The sequence below is a fragment of the Pteronotus mesoamericanus genome, unplaced genomic scaffold (assembly GCF_021234165.1).
Source record: "Pteronotus mesoamericanus isolate MK-2021 breed Mesoamerican mustached bat unplaced genomic scaffold, CSHL_Meso_final contig_246, whole genome shotgun sequence".
Classification (NCBI taxonomy): domain Eukaryota; kingdom Metazoa; phylum Chordata; class Mammalia; order Chiroptera; family Mormoopidae; genus Pteronotus; species Pteronotus mesoamericanus.
Window position 1 is genome coordinate 10,488,837 of NW_026555104.1, and position 16,652 is coordinate 10,505,488.

At 44.7% G+C, this 16,652-nt stretch overlaps 1 protein-coding gene across 1 annotated transcript in view; it reads left to right on the top strand.

The window, feature by feature from the left end:
* Window positions 1–16,652, top strand: part of SUPT6H (SPT6 homolog, histone chaperone and transcription elongation factor) — a 30,861-nt gene that overhangs the window by 4,928 nt on the left and 9,281 nt on the right. The window contains exons 2-25 of the mRNA XM_054573210.1: window positions 4,008–4,149; window positions 4,915–5,067; window positions 5,165–5,241; window positions 5,603–5,795; window positions 6,019–6,103; window positions 6,717–6,990; window positions 7,369–7,470; window positions 7,727–7,843; window positions 8,182–8,271; window positions 8,482–8,624; window positions 9,145–9,293; window positions 9,444–9,542; window positions 10,019–10,148; window positions 10,230–10,380; window positions 10,553–10,707; window positions 10,901–11,096; window positions 11,474–11,613; window positions 11,734–11,851; window positions 12,861–12,937; window positions 13,173–13,308; window positions 13,607–13,744; window positions 13,823–13,990; window positions 14,608–14,735; window positions 16,097–16,304. Of these exons, the coding sequence (XP_054429185.1) occupies window positions 4,041–4,149; window positions 4,915–5,067; window positions 5,165–5,241; window positions 5,603–5,795; window positions 6,019–6,103; window positions 6,717–6,990; window positions 7,369–7,470; window positions 7,727–7,843; window positions 8,182–8,271; window positions 8,482–8,624; window positions 9,145–9,293; window positions 9,444–9,542; window positions 10,019–10,148; window positions 10,230–10,380; window positions 10,553–10,707; window positions 10,901–11,096; window positions 11,474–11,613; window positions 11,734–11,851; window positions 12,861–12,937; window positions 13,173–13,308; window positions 13,607–13,744; window positions 13,823–13,990; window positions 14,608–14,735; window positions 16,097–16,304 (3,336 nt within the window). The 5' untranslated portion in view covers window positions 4,008–4,040. The remainder of the gene's footprint in view (window positions 1–4,007; window positions 4,150–4,914; window positions 5,068–5,164; window positions 5,242–5,602; window positions 5,796–6,018; window positions 6,104–6,716; window positions 6,991–7,368; window positions 7,471–7,726; window positions 7,844–8,181; window positions 8,272–8,481; window positions 8,625–9,144; window positions 9,294–9,443; window positions 9,543–10,018; window positions 10,149–10,229; window positions 10,381–10,552; window positions 10,708–10,900; window positions 11,097–11,473; window positions 11,614–11,733; window positions 11,852–12,860; window positions 12,938–13,172; window positions 13,309–13,606; window positions 13,745–13,822; window positions 13,991–14,607; window positions 14,736–16,096; window positions 16,305–16,652) is intronic.

The window sequence follows — 16,652 nt, forward strand, 5'->3', positions numbered from 1 at the left end:
GATTGTGTCTGGCACACCTCTTTTAACTGGAAGTCTTGGCAGTGAGCTAGTGCGGAGGCATTCCCCAGCTATGGCACAGCATGTACTTTATTGCTAACCTAGGGAATGAGAGGAAAGCTGCATGCAGCACAGAGTATCAGCCACCCCTGGGATGGAAGGAAGCTGTTGTTTTCATCAGGTAGACTATCTGTCTCCCTTTTGAGAAGGCTCTAGGGCATCTGGTCCACAGGAGCTAACATTTAATGTGAAGATGTTGAGACCTTACAAGATTGAATTTGTGGGTCTGGTAGCTTAATTATAAAGCAAACTTACGTAGGGGCTGCAGTACCCAAACTTTTTTTTTTTTTTTTAAGATTTTATTTGTTTCTAGACAGAGGGAAAGGGAGGGAGAAAGAGAGGGAGAGAAACATCAGTGTGTGGTTGCCTCTGGTGTACCCCCCACTGGGGACCTGGCCTGCATCCCAGGCATGGGCCCTGACTGGGAATCGAACCAGGACTGTTCGGTTCCCAGGTTGGTGCTCAAGCCACTAAGCCACACCAGCCAGGGTCCAAATCTATTTTTAAGGGCTCAGTTCAGGGATGAGGGGAAGCAGTGTGAAAATTAAAATTAGAGCACCAGATTTAATTGGCAGAAGTTTTAAATACTCATTTTTTGGCAGTAGTCAAGCTGTATGATCTTAAGGATACAGATCTTAGAGGGGGAAAGGGCGTTGATCTAACCCAAAGACTTTCATATCACCACCTTGCAGGGCCTATACAATGGTTTAGTATAGTAGCTCTCAAAATTTTTGATCTCGGGACCCCTTTATACTCTTAAAAATAATTCAAGACTCCAAAGACATTTTGTTTATGTGAGTTATAGCTATTGATGTTAATGAGATTTATATATATTGATGTGTACTGGATTAGAAATGAAAATGAAAAACATACATTTTAAATAATAAAACCACTACAAAAAAGTAGTCATTTCGCAAAATACAGATACATCAAATCAACACTTACACACTTTAAATTTACACAGTGTTATGTGTTAAGTATATCTCATTAAAGAAAATAATAAGCCTACTACATTTAAACATAAATAATACTTTTAATGATAAACAACTATAATCTTCAACACAAAAAAATGTAGTGAAAAGAGTGGCATTATTTTACTTTCTGTTCGCTTATTTGTTTTGAATTTTTTTTAATGTCTGCTTTAATAGAATACAGCTCAATTTCTCACGTCTGCTTCTGCATTCAATCTGTTGTGATATGACATGTCATTTAACCTGTTGGAAACACAATTGTACACTCATGAGAGAAAGGAGGGGGTGGTTCCTGGACTAAACTGAGAACTGCTGATACAGTAGAAACAACTGTGACTTTGGATTCAGACAGATCTTAACTCACATCTTAGCTCTTGGAGTTGTTAGTTGTGTCACCTTGAACACCTGACCTTATATCTGAATCAGTTTCCTCTGTTGGACAGAGAGGTGCTGTAACTCATAGGACAATGTAAGGATTAATAGGTATTTGTTAAGTGTCTAGAACTTAGACACTTAACAGTTGTGTGATAAATATTATTCCTCGGGCATTTTTAAAAAATTGTTTAAAGTACACTAGAAAGGCTAGGGTACTATAGAAACCCAACCATATTAGTTTTGGTTGGGTTTTTGTGTGAGTGTTGTGGGTTTCTTTTCTGATACTCTTCCTTTGCCTGCTTTAAACATATGTAATAATATAAAAAATTATTTTATGATCCTTATTTGTTTTAATGTCTTTTTCCTACTAGCAGTCAATTCCTTGAGAGCAAACAATCCTGTTTCTCTTCAGCTCCCCAACTCCTAGCAGACTGTATGTACGTGGTAGGCATTCAATAAAGTTTGAGAAAAGAATGGCATCTGAAACCTCAGCCTAAAATTGAACATAAGATCCTATCATTGCCACTCCTTTTCCACCAAAACCCAGTACCTTTAGTTTTGTTCCCTTGAGCTTAGTTAATCGTAATTGGTTATGGTATCAGTTGATATCAGTAAGGATAATTTTCTGGAGAATTAGAGCCTTAGAACTTAAAGCTCCTGCTAGGCTTAGATCACTTCAGGCAACCTTTAGCCACCCTCCTATATTCTCTTCCTTCCCACTGCCAACTTTCTCTGGGACAATGGCAACAATATGAAAAAGTAAGTAATATTTAACAGATACTTAGCAGTTTGTATTTTGTGAAGAACACAAAGTCGGGCTTTCCTGGTACAGAATCATAAAGTATCTTGTGATACTCTCATACTGCCATTTATGTTTTCATAAAAGTTATTTTTTTTTGTTTTTTTAAAAAAAGTTTTATTTATTTTTAAAGAGAAGGGAAAGGAGGGGGGAAGAGAGGGAGAGAAACTTTGATATGCAAGAGAAACATCAATTGGTTGTCTCCCACAGGGCCCCCAAACTGGAGACCTGGCTCACAACCCAGGCATGTGCTCTGATGGGGAATTGAACCAGCGCACTCTCTGTTCTCAAGTGGATGTTCAATCCACTGAGCCACACCAGCCAGGGCTGTTTCCACAGTTTTTATTATCCCTTCAATTGGACATGGTCTCCAACTTTCGTATAAGCTTATAGTCTAAGGGGGGAAAAATAGACATTTACACAATGAACCATAATTCAGAACAGGGTGAGGAATGATGTTGAGTTTATCAGCAACCAGCTTCAGGATTCCAGAATGGAATCTTGATGCTATGATTTGTATATGTGCTGTTTTTTAAAGTTCTCAAGTCCCATGAAGCTCCATGTTCTGATTGTGGCCTTCTCCACTGCCGTTTCCAGGCTTCAGATGAGTCTCAGTCAGGGAAGTAGAAGACAAAGTTGGGATTGATTGATACAAAATTACAGAATGCTAAGGAAAATTAGGCCTGGAATTCAAATTTAAACTTAGTTAACATTTTCTGAAACAGTAAACTAGGTTCTTTCTCCAATGTCATGTAATATCCTCAACTATCCTGTAGGTAGTAGTGCTGTTTCCATTTTCCAGATGGAGAAATTGATATTCACACACATTCAATCATTTTCTTAGGTTTATATACCTGGTACATCATGGAACCAGGATTTGATCTCTACTCTTAAGTTTAGCAGTCTTTGCATTTAACTATATTGCCTTTATTTGGTAAACCCTGTAAATCTCATTCAAAGTGTTGTGATTTCTCTTCTTGTTGTTTTGCTGGGGTGGGGGAGGAGGGTAATGGTAAAAATAGAGTTATGATTCTAATGTTTCTAAAAAGGTGCACTCAAGTTAATGAAATGTTTAATTTGTTGAAAAGTACTTTTCTTTTTTCTCTGCCAATAGCCAGGTATAGTGTAAATGAAAGTGCCTGTCATTAAGCTGGCACTTAATTGTTTTCAAACTTCTTTTGTTGTTGTTGTTTTTTTTAAGATTTTATTTATTTATTTTTAGAGAGGGGAAGGGAGGGAGAGAGGGAGAAAAACATGGATGTGTGAGAGATATATCATTCGGTTGCCTCTTGCACGCCCCCAACTGACGGCCTAGCCCACAGCTGAGGCATGTGCCCTGACTGGGAATCGAACCAATGACCTTTTGATTTGCAGGCTGGCACTCAGTCCACTGAGCCACACCAGCCAGGACTGTTTTCAAACTTCTTGATGAGCGAGTCACATAACCTCAGTGCTACCATATCCTCACCTATTTAATTATTTCTACACTAATTTCTTTCCTAATCTGCCCATTCCTGCTCCCAAATGGTAAATGAGATAAAACTCTTTGGGGAAGCAAGATGGTATGTATAGAGAGAAGTCCAGTATAATCACATTTTTAGAGGTACACATAAGAGGAGCAACCATGGGAGGAATGGAAAATAGAAGAGATGGAGCCATTCGATCCTCATGCTCTCCTCCCTAGATGGAATTGATTGGGCAGAAGCAGTGGCATGTGGCTAAAAGCCTGTTTGTGAAAAGGTGTAAGGGCCCTCTGGAAAGTCACGTGTCTCATTCTTTTATCACCATCTCTCTCCCTTCTCTAGTCGTCTGCAGGCAGGCCGTGAAAAGCTGCAGCAATGTCTGATTTTGTAGAAAGTGAAGCCGAGGAGTCAGAGGAAGAGTACAACGATGAAGGCGAGGTGGTGCCCCGAGTCACCAAGAAATTTGTGGAAGAGGAGGATGACGGTGAGGAGTCCCCAGCCTCAAGCTTCTTCCCACTATTGCTAAGCTTTGGATAGTTGGATTCTTGCTGATGAGAGGCTCAGGCTAAGCACAGAAGTTATCACACATGAGGTACCAGCTTGAGAATTTTCAGTCATTTCATAGAAAATATTTATTGTATATCTGTCTATCTGCTATATGCCAGACACTGCCTGGAAATAAGAATACAAAATAAAACACAGCTATCATGGAGTTTACATTAAGGGGAAAGGACATACAGTAAATAAATACATATGTAATGTTTCCCTCTTTTAGAAACCTAACAGTGTTGATATTATTAACCCAGTTTCCTATTTTTCTGATGAAACCCAACCATTAGGGTCATCAGCAGAGTAGAACCATGAAATTGCTTTAAAGGCAGAAAGGGAAATGTAAGTTTCATCAAAAGAATTATGATGAAAGAAGGAATATAGTTGCTGAGTTTATAAACTGAGAGGAAAGCAGAGGTAATATTGGTGGCCATTAAGCCTCTAGTAAAAGAGCCAGAGTAATTAGGAAAACTATCTTGCCTACAGACAGATGGTAATACAGAAAAGAGATAGTCGCTTCCACCATGCTTCTGTCCTAAGTCAATGGTCATGTCTTACCTCTTTAGATGAGGCAGAAGAGTTAGCATGGCACCCAGGTCATTTGGTTCAGAGCAGATGGAAAGTCACAGTTAAACAGGTGGCCCTGCCCCTCCCCAGCATGTTTCCCAAATTCCATGTCTCAAACATGGATGTTTTCTAGATGAGGAGGAGGAGGAAGAAAATCCAGATGATCAGGATGAGCAGGGCAACCTGAAAGGCTTTATCAATGATGATGAAGATGAAGGGGAGGAAGATGAGGGTAGCGACTCTGGCGATTCAGAAGATGATGTTGGTCACAAGAAAAGAAAACGCAGTGAGTAGTAGTCTCTCAAATGAAAGGAGGTTGGGGTGCAAGTTGCAATGGAAAAGGGGCCTGTCTGTCACCATGGGTAACACATTGTTTTCTCCAGCATCTTTTGATGACCGCCTGGAGGATGATGATTTTGACCTCATTGAGGAGAATTTGGGTGTCAAAGTCAAAAGAGGAGTAAGTGTCACTCTTTGTCTCTGTCCTTGGGGGTAAAGAAGAAAGCCCTTGAAATTTAGTTACTTCTGGGGAAGGAGAGACATCCAAAAACAGTTTGGAGAACATCAGAGAAGAGAAAGTTGCTCAAGTATCATTGTGCTGTAGAGTCTAGATTTATACCCAATACCTGGGTCCCTGTCAGAGAAAGGCTTGTTAGCGCTTCAAGGGTAGGCTTTGGGGCGGAAAGAGTACCACTTAATGTGGTTCTCTCCCATCTCCCTTGGTCAGCATAACTGGCGGGAAAATGTGAGTGAGACTGGAGAGTGGACATCCTCATGCCAGTCCCCTCACATCCTGATGAAGCAGGTTTTCCCATCCCTAGCAAAAATACCGACGTGTCAAAAAAATGTCAGATGATGAGGACGACGACGAGGAGGAATATGGCAAGGAAGAACACGAGAAAGAGGCCATTGCAGAGGAAATCTTCCAGGATGGAGAAGGGGAAGAAGGGCAGGAGGCTCTGGAGGCCCCCATGGCTCCTGCAGAAGAGGAAGAGGAAGATGATGAAGAGTCAGGTATGTGGCATCGGGCAAGGAAGCCAACGTTTGGATGAGTGTTGGGATTTCCTAACCCTAGAAGTAGGATGGGAAACCATGCATCAGCTATAGGCTCCCAGCATTTGACACAAAAAGTTCCTTTTTAGGAGCCTCCCTACTCTTCTCACCGGCCACTCACATAGTAGGAGCTAAAGCCACCTAGGCCTGGCTTTGAGCACTAACCCCTCCCTTTTCCACCCAGACATCGATGACTTCATCGTGGATGATGATGGACAGCCTCTGAAAAAACCGAAGTGGCGGAAAAAGCTTCCTGGATACACAGATGCGTGAGTGGGGTCTGGTAGAAGGTGGTGATCATGGCATCTGAGTGAACCCAGTCAAGGAGGTTAGAGACCTCAGCCAAAAATGGGACATTTGCAGTTTTCAGCCACTTTACTTTCCTGCTTCAAATGTCCTTTGGTAGGCAGTGATTTCAGCCTGCTCCTAGAAGCTCCAAGAGTTCCCTCTGCATTGTGGGGTCACTGTGGGATCGGGCTGGGCAAGACTCCAGTCTCTCTCTTCAACCTGCAGCTCCATGTTTATTCATTTATATATTGACCTCCTAAATATAATTTTGTTGGGAGAAAGGTTTTGCCCTAAGAGAATACTGTAATGCCCTGTCAGCAGACAGATCCACTGAGCTGGATATGAACACATTTGCCCTATTGCTGTTTGATCCCTGTCACTAGCATGTGTCAAAGATGGGCTTTTTATCCTCCATAAATGATATCCCTAGAAATATTCCCCAGTTAAGCCTTCCTTCCACATGAAAATGCTTTTTTATTTACCTTTCTCTTAACTTTCTTAGTTCCCTTGGGGCAAGTAAAGGGTCTGTGCAGAGGCCGCATTTCTGTCCTTTCACCAGAACCTGGGCCAACTGCCCCTTGCTCTCACCCACAGGGCCCTGCAAGAAGCCCAGGAGATTTTTGGTGTGGACTTTGACTATGACGAATTTGAGAAATACAATGAGTATGATGAAGAACTGGAGGAAGAGTATGAGTATGAGGATGATGAGGCTGAGGGTGAGATCCGAGTGCGCCCCAAGAAGACCACCAAGAAACGTGTGAGCCGCAGGAGCATCTTTGAGATGTATGAGCCCAGCGAGCTGGAAAGCAGTCACCTCACAGATCAGGACAATGAAATTCGAGCCACTGACCTGCCTGAGAGGTTCCAGGTAAGAAACGGCCAGCCTCTGTCCTGCTGATCCGTCATCACCAGCTCTGAGTCTCCTTGCTGCAAGGGTTGTAGCAGAGGAACAATCTTAACAACAATCTGATAACAAATGTTATCTAAGCGCACCATCTGACCGGCTGGTACAGGGAGTCCAGTTCTTAGAGGAGGGAAGATAGACTCTTGTGCTACTGTGGTTCTTGAAATGGCACTGTTTCTTTAGCAAAATATGAAGTGCCTACTTCTTGCCAGGATGAGACTCTTTTGGCTGTTTGGAAATGTGTGCTTGTGGAGCACACATTTTTGTCCAGAATGCTGTATGTTTTTCCTACACGGGATACAAAATAAAGTCAGCCTCACTCAGTTGTCTTGTCCCTTGCAGCTCCGCTCCATCCCAGTCAAAGGGGCTGAAGATGATGAACTCGAAGAAGAAGCTGACTGGATCTACAGGAATGCTTTTGCCACACCAACTATTTCTTTGCAGGTACCCCCCAAAAAGGCCCTTATGTTTGACATGAACCAGTAGTTGAGGAGCTGCTCCTCCACTGCCCCAAACATCTATGTGCCTAGTGCAGAACAGTGTGCGTGTGTGCGTGTGTGTGCGCGCGCACACGCACAGATGAGAGGGGTTTTTCTAGATTTCATCTGACGGGGTCATCCTGTGACACAAAGCAGTTTCATGTGTGGTGAGACAAAGCAAGTAACAGTGTGTTGCTGTTTCTTTTTTCTTCCAACTATAGGAAAGCTGTGATTACCTGGACAGAGGGCAGCCAACCAGCAGCTTTAGTCGAAAGGGGCCCAGCACAGTTCAGAAGATTAAAGAGGCCTTGGGCTTCATGCGAAATCAGCATTTTGAGGTAGTACCTCAATCTCTAGTGGCCCATTTCCAGTGGTTAGAAATTCAGCCAGGGGATGAGGGAAAAGTCAGGTGGGCATCCCCCTTTTCCTGTCCTCAGCGGTAGTCCCTAGGCTTAAGTGTGAGGACTAAAAGAGACTCTGGAAAATTCAAGAGGACAGTGCCACCCTGGCTACAGCATTTTCTTCCCTAGCGGCAGGGAGAGCACGTGCCCTGGGGGAGCCTGTGAGGGAGGCCAGTATTCCAAACAGGGATTTCCTGGAGCTCTTTATCCCTTTGGCAAAGGGAACCCATACGGATCTTTCCGTCTGACTGACTATAGTCTCCTTGCCACCCTAGGTGCCTTTTATTGCCTTCTACCGGAAGGAGTATGTGGAGCCTGAGTTGCACATCAATGACTTGTGGAGGGTGTGGCAGTGGGATGAAAAGGTAATATGGTTCCATGTTCCCCAAAGGGTTGAGGGCTGGATTGGGCACCACTACTACTAGGACCCAGGTTCTCTTGGCAGCCCAACACCACACCCCCACCGCCCCCCGCGGCCTGCCAGGTTTCCTCAGAGTCTCCTGGTAAGGAGCAGAACAGCCTTGAGACTCTGAGGCTGAACACCAGCCCTTAACTGCTGCCCTATCCTGTCCTAGTGGACCCAGCTGAGGATCCGCAAAGAGAACCTAACACGGCTGTTTGAGAAGATGCAGGCTTATCAGTATGAGCAAATTTCTGCCGACCCTGACAAACCTCTTGCTGATGGCATCCGGGCTCTGGACACCACCGACATGGAGAGGTAGCCTGTGCAGGGTTTATTGCATGACGCGGAGCCCTCAGATCAAAGGCAGCCCCACCACCACCCTCAGGAGAGCGTAACCTTGTAAAATTCTCAGCATATGTATATAAAGTTACATGAGAAACCAAATTATAACCAGAAAGTAGCCTGGTGAGCCTGGAGCCAGGGGGATGTGAAATGGGAGCAATTGATATTAGTGGCCAGTATCATGAAACTGGGGAGGAGGGACAAGACTGACTCAAGGACTCTGAACTTTGCTAGAGACATGCTGCCTTGTCTTTCTCTCCCCTTTTGCTTTTACTTCTAACAGCCAGCAACCACCATTTGTTTGTCATATTTGTCCATTAAGACACCTTGGTTGTAATTAAGTCACGGTCTGGGGCCACTGTGTTTCTATAATTGGAGAATACAGGCACTCGTCCTAGCCGGGATCTTTCCCCATGGGAACTGGACCTCTTGTAGCAGCACTGGAGTATGCTCTTCCTTAGTGACAAGTGAGGTCTATGTCCCTTCCCTCCAGGCTCAAGGATGTACAGTCAATGGATGAACTGAAAGATGTTTACAGCCATTTCCTGCTTTATTATGGTCGTGACATCCCCAAGATGCAGAATGCTGCCAAGGCCAACCGCAAGAAGATGAAGCGTGTAAGGGAAGAGGGAGACGAGGAAGGTGAGTGCTGGGAAAGAAAACCCGGGACGTTGAATGGCCGTGGCATATCCAAGGATCCCCTTGGCTGAGTGCCCTTTGGGGCTTCTTTGTATGTGTCAGATCCTTGGGAGTGATTGGAAACTAGAGCACTAACTCCTTTTTCCCTCCCAGGTGAGGGTGAGGAGGCAGAAGATGAGGAGCAGAGAGGGCCAGAGCTCAAGCAGGCTTCCCGTCGAGACATGTACACCATCTGCCAGAGTGCTGGCTTAGGTAAGCTAGCTGTTAATGACCTGGGCATTCCAGCCTTGAGCAAGGGGAGTTCCCTGATTGTCACTGGTGGGTAGGAAGAGCACTTAAGGGACATCTGAGTGAATGACCAATTCAATTCTGAACCCTTGCTCCCGTGTCCCACACTCAGCCCACAGTAATCATCTAGCCTCTCCCTAAATTCCTGCAGAAATGAGAAACTCACATGGTTAGAGGGAGACAGTCCACCCTTCTTTGGGGAATTCTTTTATTAAGCTGTAGCTTCCACCTTACTTCTGAGCCCAGGAGTCACATAGAAGATTTCTGTTTCTTCTGCCTCATAACAACCCGTCAGATGTTTAAAGTCAGCTTTTTCTTTGTTCTTTGTGAGACACGTTGGCCCTGCTCATTCGTGATCCCTTTAAAGCCTAGTGCCGAGAATTGCTGCTCTACACTTTTGAAGTCTGTTGCCTTACCTTTCACTCTCCTGGTTACTTCAGATGGTCTGGCCAAAAAATTTGGCCTTACTCCTGAGCAGTTTGGGGAAAACCTCCGGGACAGCTACCAGCGGCACGAGACAGAACAGTTTCCTGCAGAGCCCTTGGAGCTGGCCAAGGATTACGTTTGCAGGTAGGCATGCAACGGGTGGCTGACAGGAGGAGGGGCCTGAGGCCAAAGACACCTTCATCCTTAGATCTGTTTTCCTCACAGCCAGTTCCCTACACCAGAAGCTGTGCTGGAAGGTGCCCGCTACATGGTAGCCCTGCAGATTGCTCGAGAGCCCCTGGTCCGGCAGGTGCTAAGGCAGACTTTTCAGGAGCGAGCCAAGCTAAATATAACCCCCACCAAGAAAGGTAGAAAGGTGAGCTCTGGGTAAAGGGCTTAAATCCAGCATGGGGCCCAGCTCGCTGATTGAACTGAATTTCTGGTAGCTCAGCTGTCTGCCTGAGGGCAGAGAGGCAGTCTTCTCTGTCTCTCCGGCCACCATCAGCCAGCCTGTCTGTAGGCTGATGAATCCCTCTTGATGTGTGTAGGATGTGGATGAGGCTCACTACGCGTACTCCTTCAAGTACTTAAAGAACAAGCCTGTTAAGGAACTGAGAGACGACCAGTTCCTCAAGATGTGCCTGGCTGAAGAGGAAGGGCTGCTCACCATTGACATCAGCATAGATATGAAGGGGGTGGAAGGGTAAGCAAAGATCTGGGGTGGGGGCTCTTGAGGAGGGCTTGATGAGAAGTCTGTGGGAGGAAGGGGTCCCTCAGGAATGTGAGCCACAATTTCAGAATTGAGCAAGCCATTGACCCTGCTCACTGGTGTGTTTGTGGACGTGTGGGCATCACCTTTTCTCTATCCCTATCACCACAGTGTTGTCTTTTCTTAGCTATGGCAGTGACCAGACATATTTCGAAGAGATCAAACAGTTCTACTATCGAGATGAGTTTAGCCATCAGGTGCAGGAGTGGAACCGGCAGCGCACAATGGCCATCGAGCGAGCTTTGCAGCAGTTCCTCTATGTGCAGATGGCCAAAGAACTCAAGAATAAGCTACTGGTCGAAGCCAAAGAATATGTCATAAAGGTAAGAACAGAAACTCATGATTTCCCCAGACTAGAGCTGAGAACGAAGGAACCCCTTAATAGCTAATGGAGAAACGCTGGGGGCAAGCAGAGCAGAATTTGGGAGGGAGTGTGAACAAGGCTTGGGCCACTGCAAGACCTCCCCACTGGAAGAGCCTCTTCCTCCCCACTTCTACCCCCAAGTCCAGACATCTTTTGTTTATATCATTGTCCTCTGTGAACTTTGCAGTTTCCAAAAGCAAGGTATGCCCTCCAGTTGTAAGCCTGCCAGAGGCTAGGAACGAGCGCATATGAATACACACGTGTGCCCGCATTTGTTTCCTTAGCATAATTGGTGAGCCCCTGATGGCTATGGTGTCTGGTGTATCTCCTCCCCAGGCCTGTAGTCGAAAGCTCTACAACTGGTTGAAGGTGGCACCCTACCGGCCAGATCAACAGGTAGAGGAAGACGATGACTTTATGGATGAGAACCAAGGAAAAGGCATCCGAGTCCTGGGCATTGCTTTCTCCTCTGCCAGGTAACTGCCTGTTTCTGCCCACCTGCCATCACTTACCTGTGTTTTAATCTTATTATTCTCTTATTCATATGACTTCATATTGCTGATTATCACACCATTCTTTTCTTATCCGGCTTGCAGAGATCACCCTGTGTTCTGCGCCTTGGTCAACGGTGAAGGAGAAGTGACAGACTTTCTCCGGCTGCCGCATTTTACCAAACGGCGAACTGCTTGGAGAGAGGACGAACGGGAAAAAAAGGCAAGTGGCTGGGGTGGGTTACCAAGTTTACGTCTTGAGTATATTTTATAATTCAGTGGGGATAAGTGTTTATGGTCTAAGCAACATCCCATGCAAGACCCTGAATATCTCTGACCTGGTTGCTTACCCCTCAAGTCCTGGGATCAGTCTCACTTCCATAGGCACTAGATGGCACTCAAGTTCTGGTATGGAATTTACTTCTGGCTTGAGGCCAGTCCCTAAGCCGTGTGTGCTTGGGAGCTGCCCTTGACTGCCTCTGTTCTCACAGCATCTGGGTCAGCCTGTTCCAGGAGCTGAAAGCCACTGAGGCATTGAGCCAACCTTTTCCCTGCTTTAGTCTTTCAGTGTCTGTTTTTCTAAGGGAAGGAATTTGAATTCATCTCATGTGTATGCGTCCAATTTTTCTACCTAACTGTATCTTTCAATTTTGTTGAGAGTGCCCACTCTAAAAAGTAGTTTTTTTAAAAAAACTGAAAAAAGGAAAAATCTTGAAGTGGTGATGAGAATAGTCCTGACTTCCAGGCAGTGGTTTATATTAAAACAGAAGCGAGTATTTTTATTTTATTTTTTAAAAATCTTTTTAAAATGTATTGATTTTAGAGAGAGAAGAAGGTGGGGGGAGAGAAAGAAACATCAACCTCTTGTTCCACCTCTTCAGTGTATTCATACACTCACTGGTTGATTCTTTCTTGTGCCCTGACCAGGGATTGAACCCACAACCCTGCTGTATCTGGATGAGGCTCTAACCAATTGAACTACCCAAGACAAAGCCAAGTATTTTTAGTTAACCACAACCTAAGTATAAGCCAGAGTATAATAAACTCAAAATATTAACAGATATATAATATTCCAACCAAAGACCCTAGTCCATTTGTTTTCTGTTCCAGTTTTACGTGCGATATATCATTGTTTTCTGGTCTTGTAAGGGCTTGAGCTACTTAGGGAGAGAGAACTACTTGAAATCTCCCTATTTTCAGAGCTATTAACTCCCAATTTTCTTTCAATCCAGGCTCAAGATATTGAAACCCTGAAGAAATTTCTTTTGAACAAAAAGCCTCATGTGGTGACAGTTGCAGGAGAGAACAGGTATGTGGGCACCAGGGAACTGGGCCAGGCTGTGGTTAAAGTCACTCATCTTTCACTGTTGAATGCTGCATGTGCCTGTGTCGATCCTTGATAATATCCCATCCCAAGGGAATATTCTTGGAAATATCGTAGTACTTTGTCTTCGGAGCTCTCTCGTCCCCACACCGCTACCTTTTATCCTTTCCACGAGAAACTCTGCAGAAATAGCCCTAACCAATACCCCTCATCTCTCCAGGGATGCCCAAATGTTGATTGAGGATGTGAAGCGCATTGTGCATGAGCTGGACCAGGGCCAACAACTTTCCTCTATTGGGGTGGAGCTGGTTGACAATGAGCTGGCCATTCTCTATATGAACAGCAAGAAATCAGAGGTAATGCTGGAGCCTTACCCTTAGACCTGCACAGCCTAGAGCTATCGTTCCCAGGGAGATTTAGCAGGGAAACAAAGGTGGTTGGGGCGCATGACTACACCTGTTCATTTACCCCTGGAGAGGCCTTCCATTTTGTTAGGCATGGTTCAGAATGGAAACCCCAGAGATTAAGTTGGTCTCCAGAAAAACAGTCCCAGAACAGAAGAGAAAGTGACTTAAAGCCAGAACAGTTTGCATTTTCTCTTGCTGTTGGAGCTTAGGGAACTTTATGGCCCCACTGACCTTCCTTTGACTCTAGGCAGAGTTCCGGGATTACCCGCCAGTGCTGAGACAAGCTGTCTCCCTGGCCCGGCGCATCCAGGACCCTCTGATTGAATTTGCCCAGGTGTGCAGCTCTGATGAAGACATCCTGTGTCTCAAGTTTCACCCTTTGCAGGTGAGTAGGATTTAATAGTCAGGCCGACGCGGGCAGACTAGCACAGTACCCTTATCCCTGCCTGCTCTATGTCAACAGGAGCATGTGGTGAAAGAGGAGCTGCTCAACGCCTTGTACTGTGAATTTATCAACCGAGTCAATGAGGTTGGGGTCGATGTCAACCGTGCTATTGCCCACCCTTATAGCCAGGCCTTAATCCAGTATGTGTGTGGCCTGGGACCTCGAAAAGGGACCCATCTTCTGAAGGTAGGATTGGGTTGAATCAGAAAAATAGGAAGAATTCCCATTTCCTTGAACCTTTATGTTATGCCAGTGTGATTTGACAAGAAGACCAAGTTCACAGGAGTAAAGGGACTTGTCCAGAGTCATCCAGCTAGTGAGAGTGTCAGACTTCAGACCAGGCAGCCACAGCTATGCTCTTCACTACCTTACTGTAGTGGCTCATGAAGAGATAGCGGTAAGCCATGGTCGAAAACAGGTGGAGAAAGGTGAGAGAGTAACAGACACAAAACTCTGGATATGGGGTTTTTCCAATCCAAACAAAAAGGATTTCAGTTAGGGGTCGGGAAGGCATGCAGGGAGGTTCAAAAGTATTGATAATTTTTTTTCTAAAGGTTAGTGATGGGTACTTGAGTACATGTTTTATCATGAATGTTTAAGCCATGTATTAGTTACATATTATCTTTGGTCAGTATAACATCATTAAAATAACTTTTAGTAGCAGACAGTATGATATAGTGCTCAGTTAGATAGCGGGACAGAGGGACAGAGTTCCCACCATGGAGTGTTTCCCAGAAACCTGAAAGCAGGCTGGGAGGTGCGGCCTGCCTACTGCTCTGACTCACTCCAGGCGTCTTCCCTAGATCCTGAAGCAGAACAACACCAGGCTCGAGAGCCGAACCCAGCTGGTCACCATGTGCCACATGGGTCCCAAAGTCTTCATGAACTGTGCTGGCTTCCTCAAGATCGACACAGCCTCCCTGGGGGACAGGTGATGCCCTCTGCCTGGATAAACCAGGAAGAATTCCCTTGGGCTTTGCTTTGGGGCTTCAGGGGATTAGGGCTGCCAAAGGGCCATAAGCTATTTAAATTAGGAAGTGTTTTAAAACAAAGATGAAACCTTTATTCAGTCAAGAGCCTCTGACCTATGGAAAAGATCGGTTCAATTATGAGAAGCTTTTTTTGTGAGAGAAACATAAGAACCAACTTAGGGCCTTGGCCAGGTAGCTCGGTTGGTTGGAGCATCATCCTGATACACCAAGGTTGTGGGCTTAATCCCCAGTCAGGGCACCTACAAGAATCAACAATGAATGCATAAATAAGCAGAACAACAAACTGATGTTTCTCTCTCTCTCCTTCCCTCTCTCTAAAATCAATAAATAAAAAATTTTTTTAAAGAAAAAGAGGGAGCTCTCTGTTAAACTCCCATTTAAAAAAAAGGAAGAACCAACTTAGTTTATAAATAAAGGATAGAAAATGTAAGATTTTATTCATTAAACACAAATTTATTGTTATGGTGTGTCATGGCTTATAAGGGTGGGAATAGCAGGGGCAATGGAAAAGGAGTATGGGGTTATGAGGAGATAAGGAAGGGGGAAAGAGATTCAGTATGTTTTGAGATGATGTTATTGAGAGAAAGTTCTATTCTCTTGGACTTTGGACTTCACTATTGACCTCTTCCTCTCCAGAAGTTATCAACTCAGTCTTTGGAGGATCTTTTCCACGGGCACATAGCTCCTCATTCAGTAATGGAAATCAGTGGGGAAATAGGCTTCAAGTTCTAAAACTTCATTTTCCACCCAGCTTTGCTGTAACACTCCACGAATAACATAGGTCCATGTGAGTGCACGGGCAAGACCAGCCTGGGAAGGCTTTATGGGGGAAAATAGTTGTCAGCAAATTTTCAAAGGTCTTTTCCCCCTTCTTGCTTTATCTTATTAAAAGACTTGTAAAAGTTCATTATATAAAATTCAACATATAGAAATATTATGCAGAAAGTGGATGTCCCCCATAATCCCACCCCCCAGAGATAACTACTATAACAATTTGATGTATACTGCAACTTTTCTAAATTTTATTTTTGCTATGCATTTACTAACTACCCATTTACTACAAAAATGGGATCATATGGTTCATAGTGTTTTGCAGTGCATTTTTCACGTATCAATATATCGTGGCCATTTTTCCATGTCAGCACACATAGCTCTACCTCATTCTTTTTAATGGCTGTATAAGTACTCCATTGTATGGAGGTACCCTAATTTATTTAACTAGTTCCCTATTGGTGAACATTTGAACTGTTATTAGAAGCTTCTCATTATATATCCTACCCCTTTTCTGCCTTTCCTTCAGCACTGACTCATATATTGAAGTCCTTGATGGTTCTCGAGTCCATCCTGAGACCTATGAGTGGGCCAGGAAAATGGCAGTGGATGCTCTGGAATACGATGAATCAGCCGAAGATGCCAATCCTGCTGGAGCCCTTGAAGAGATCCTAGAAAACCCAGAGCGACTCAAGGACCTGGACCTAGATGCCTTTGCAGAAGAACTGGAGAGGCAGGTCAGTGACAGTGCAAAAAGCCTGGCATAAACACCATCCCAAGTGGCCTAACTGGGAGGAGAACTGGGCAGCAAGGCTCCAGAGAAACCCTCAGTACTATTAGTGCGAGAGGCTTGATTTTCTCTTCTCCCTCCCATTCCACACTGGGTTTCTCGAAGTTTTCAGTCTGCTTTTAAAGGGTCCAAGGCAACTGCAGTCATTGTGGGGGGCGGAAAGGAGCTTGGAGCCGCTCAGTGATAGTTTCCTCCCAGACCCTCCTCCTCCTTTCCAGCAGAGCAGCTTCACACTTGTCTGTTTTATACACTGGGGCTCTGTGAAGCCCGTTTATTATAGACCAGTATTCCACAG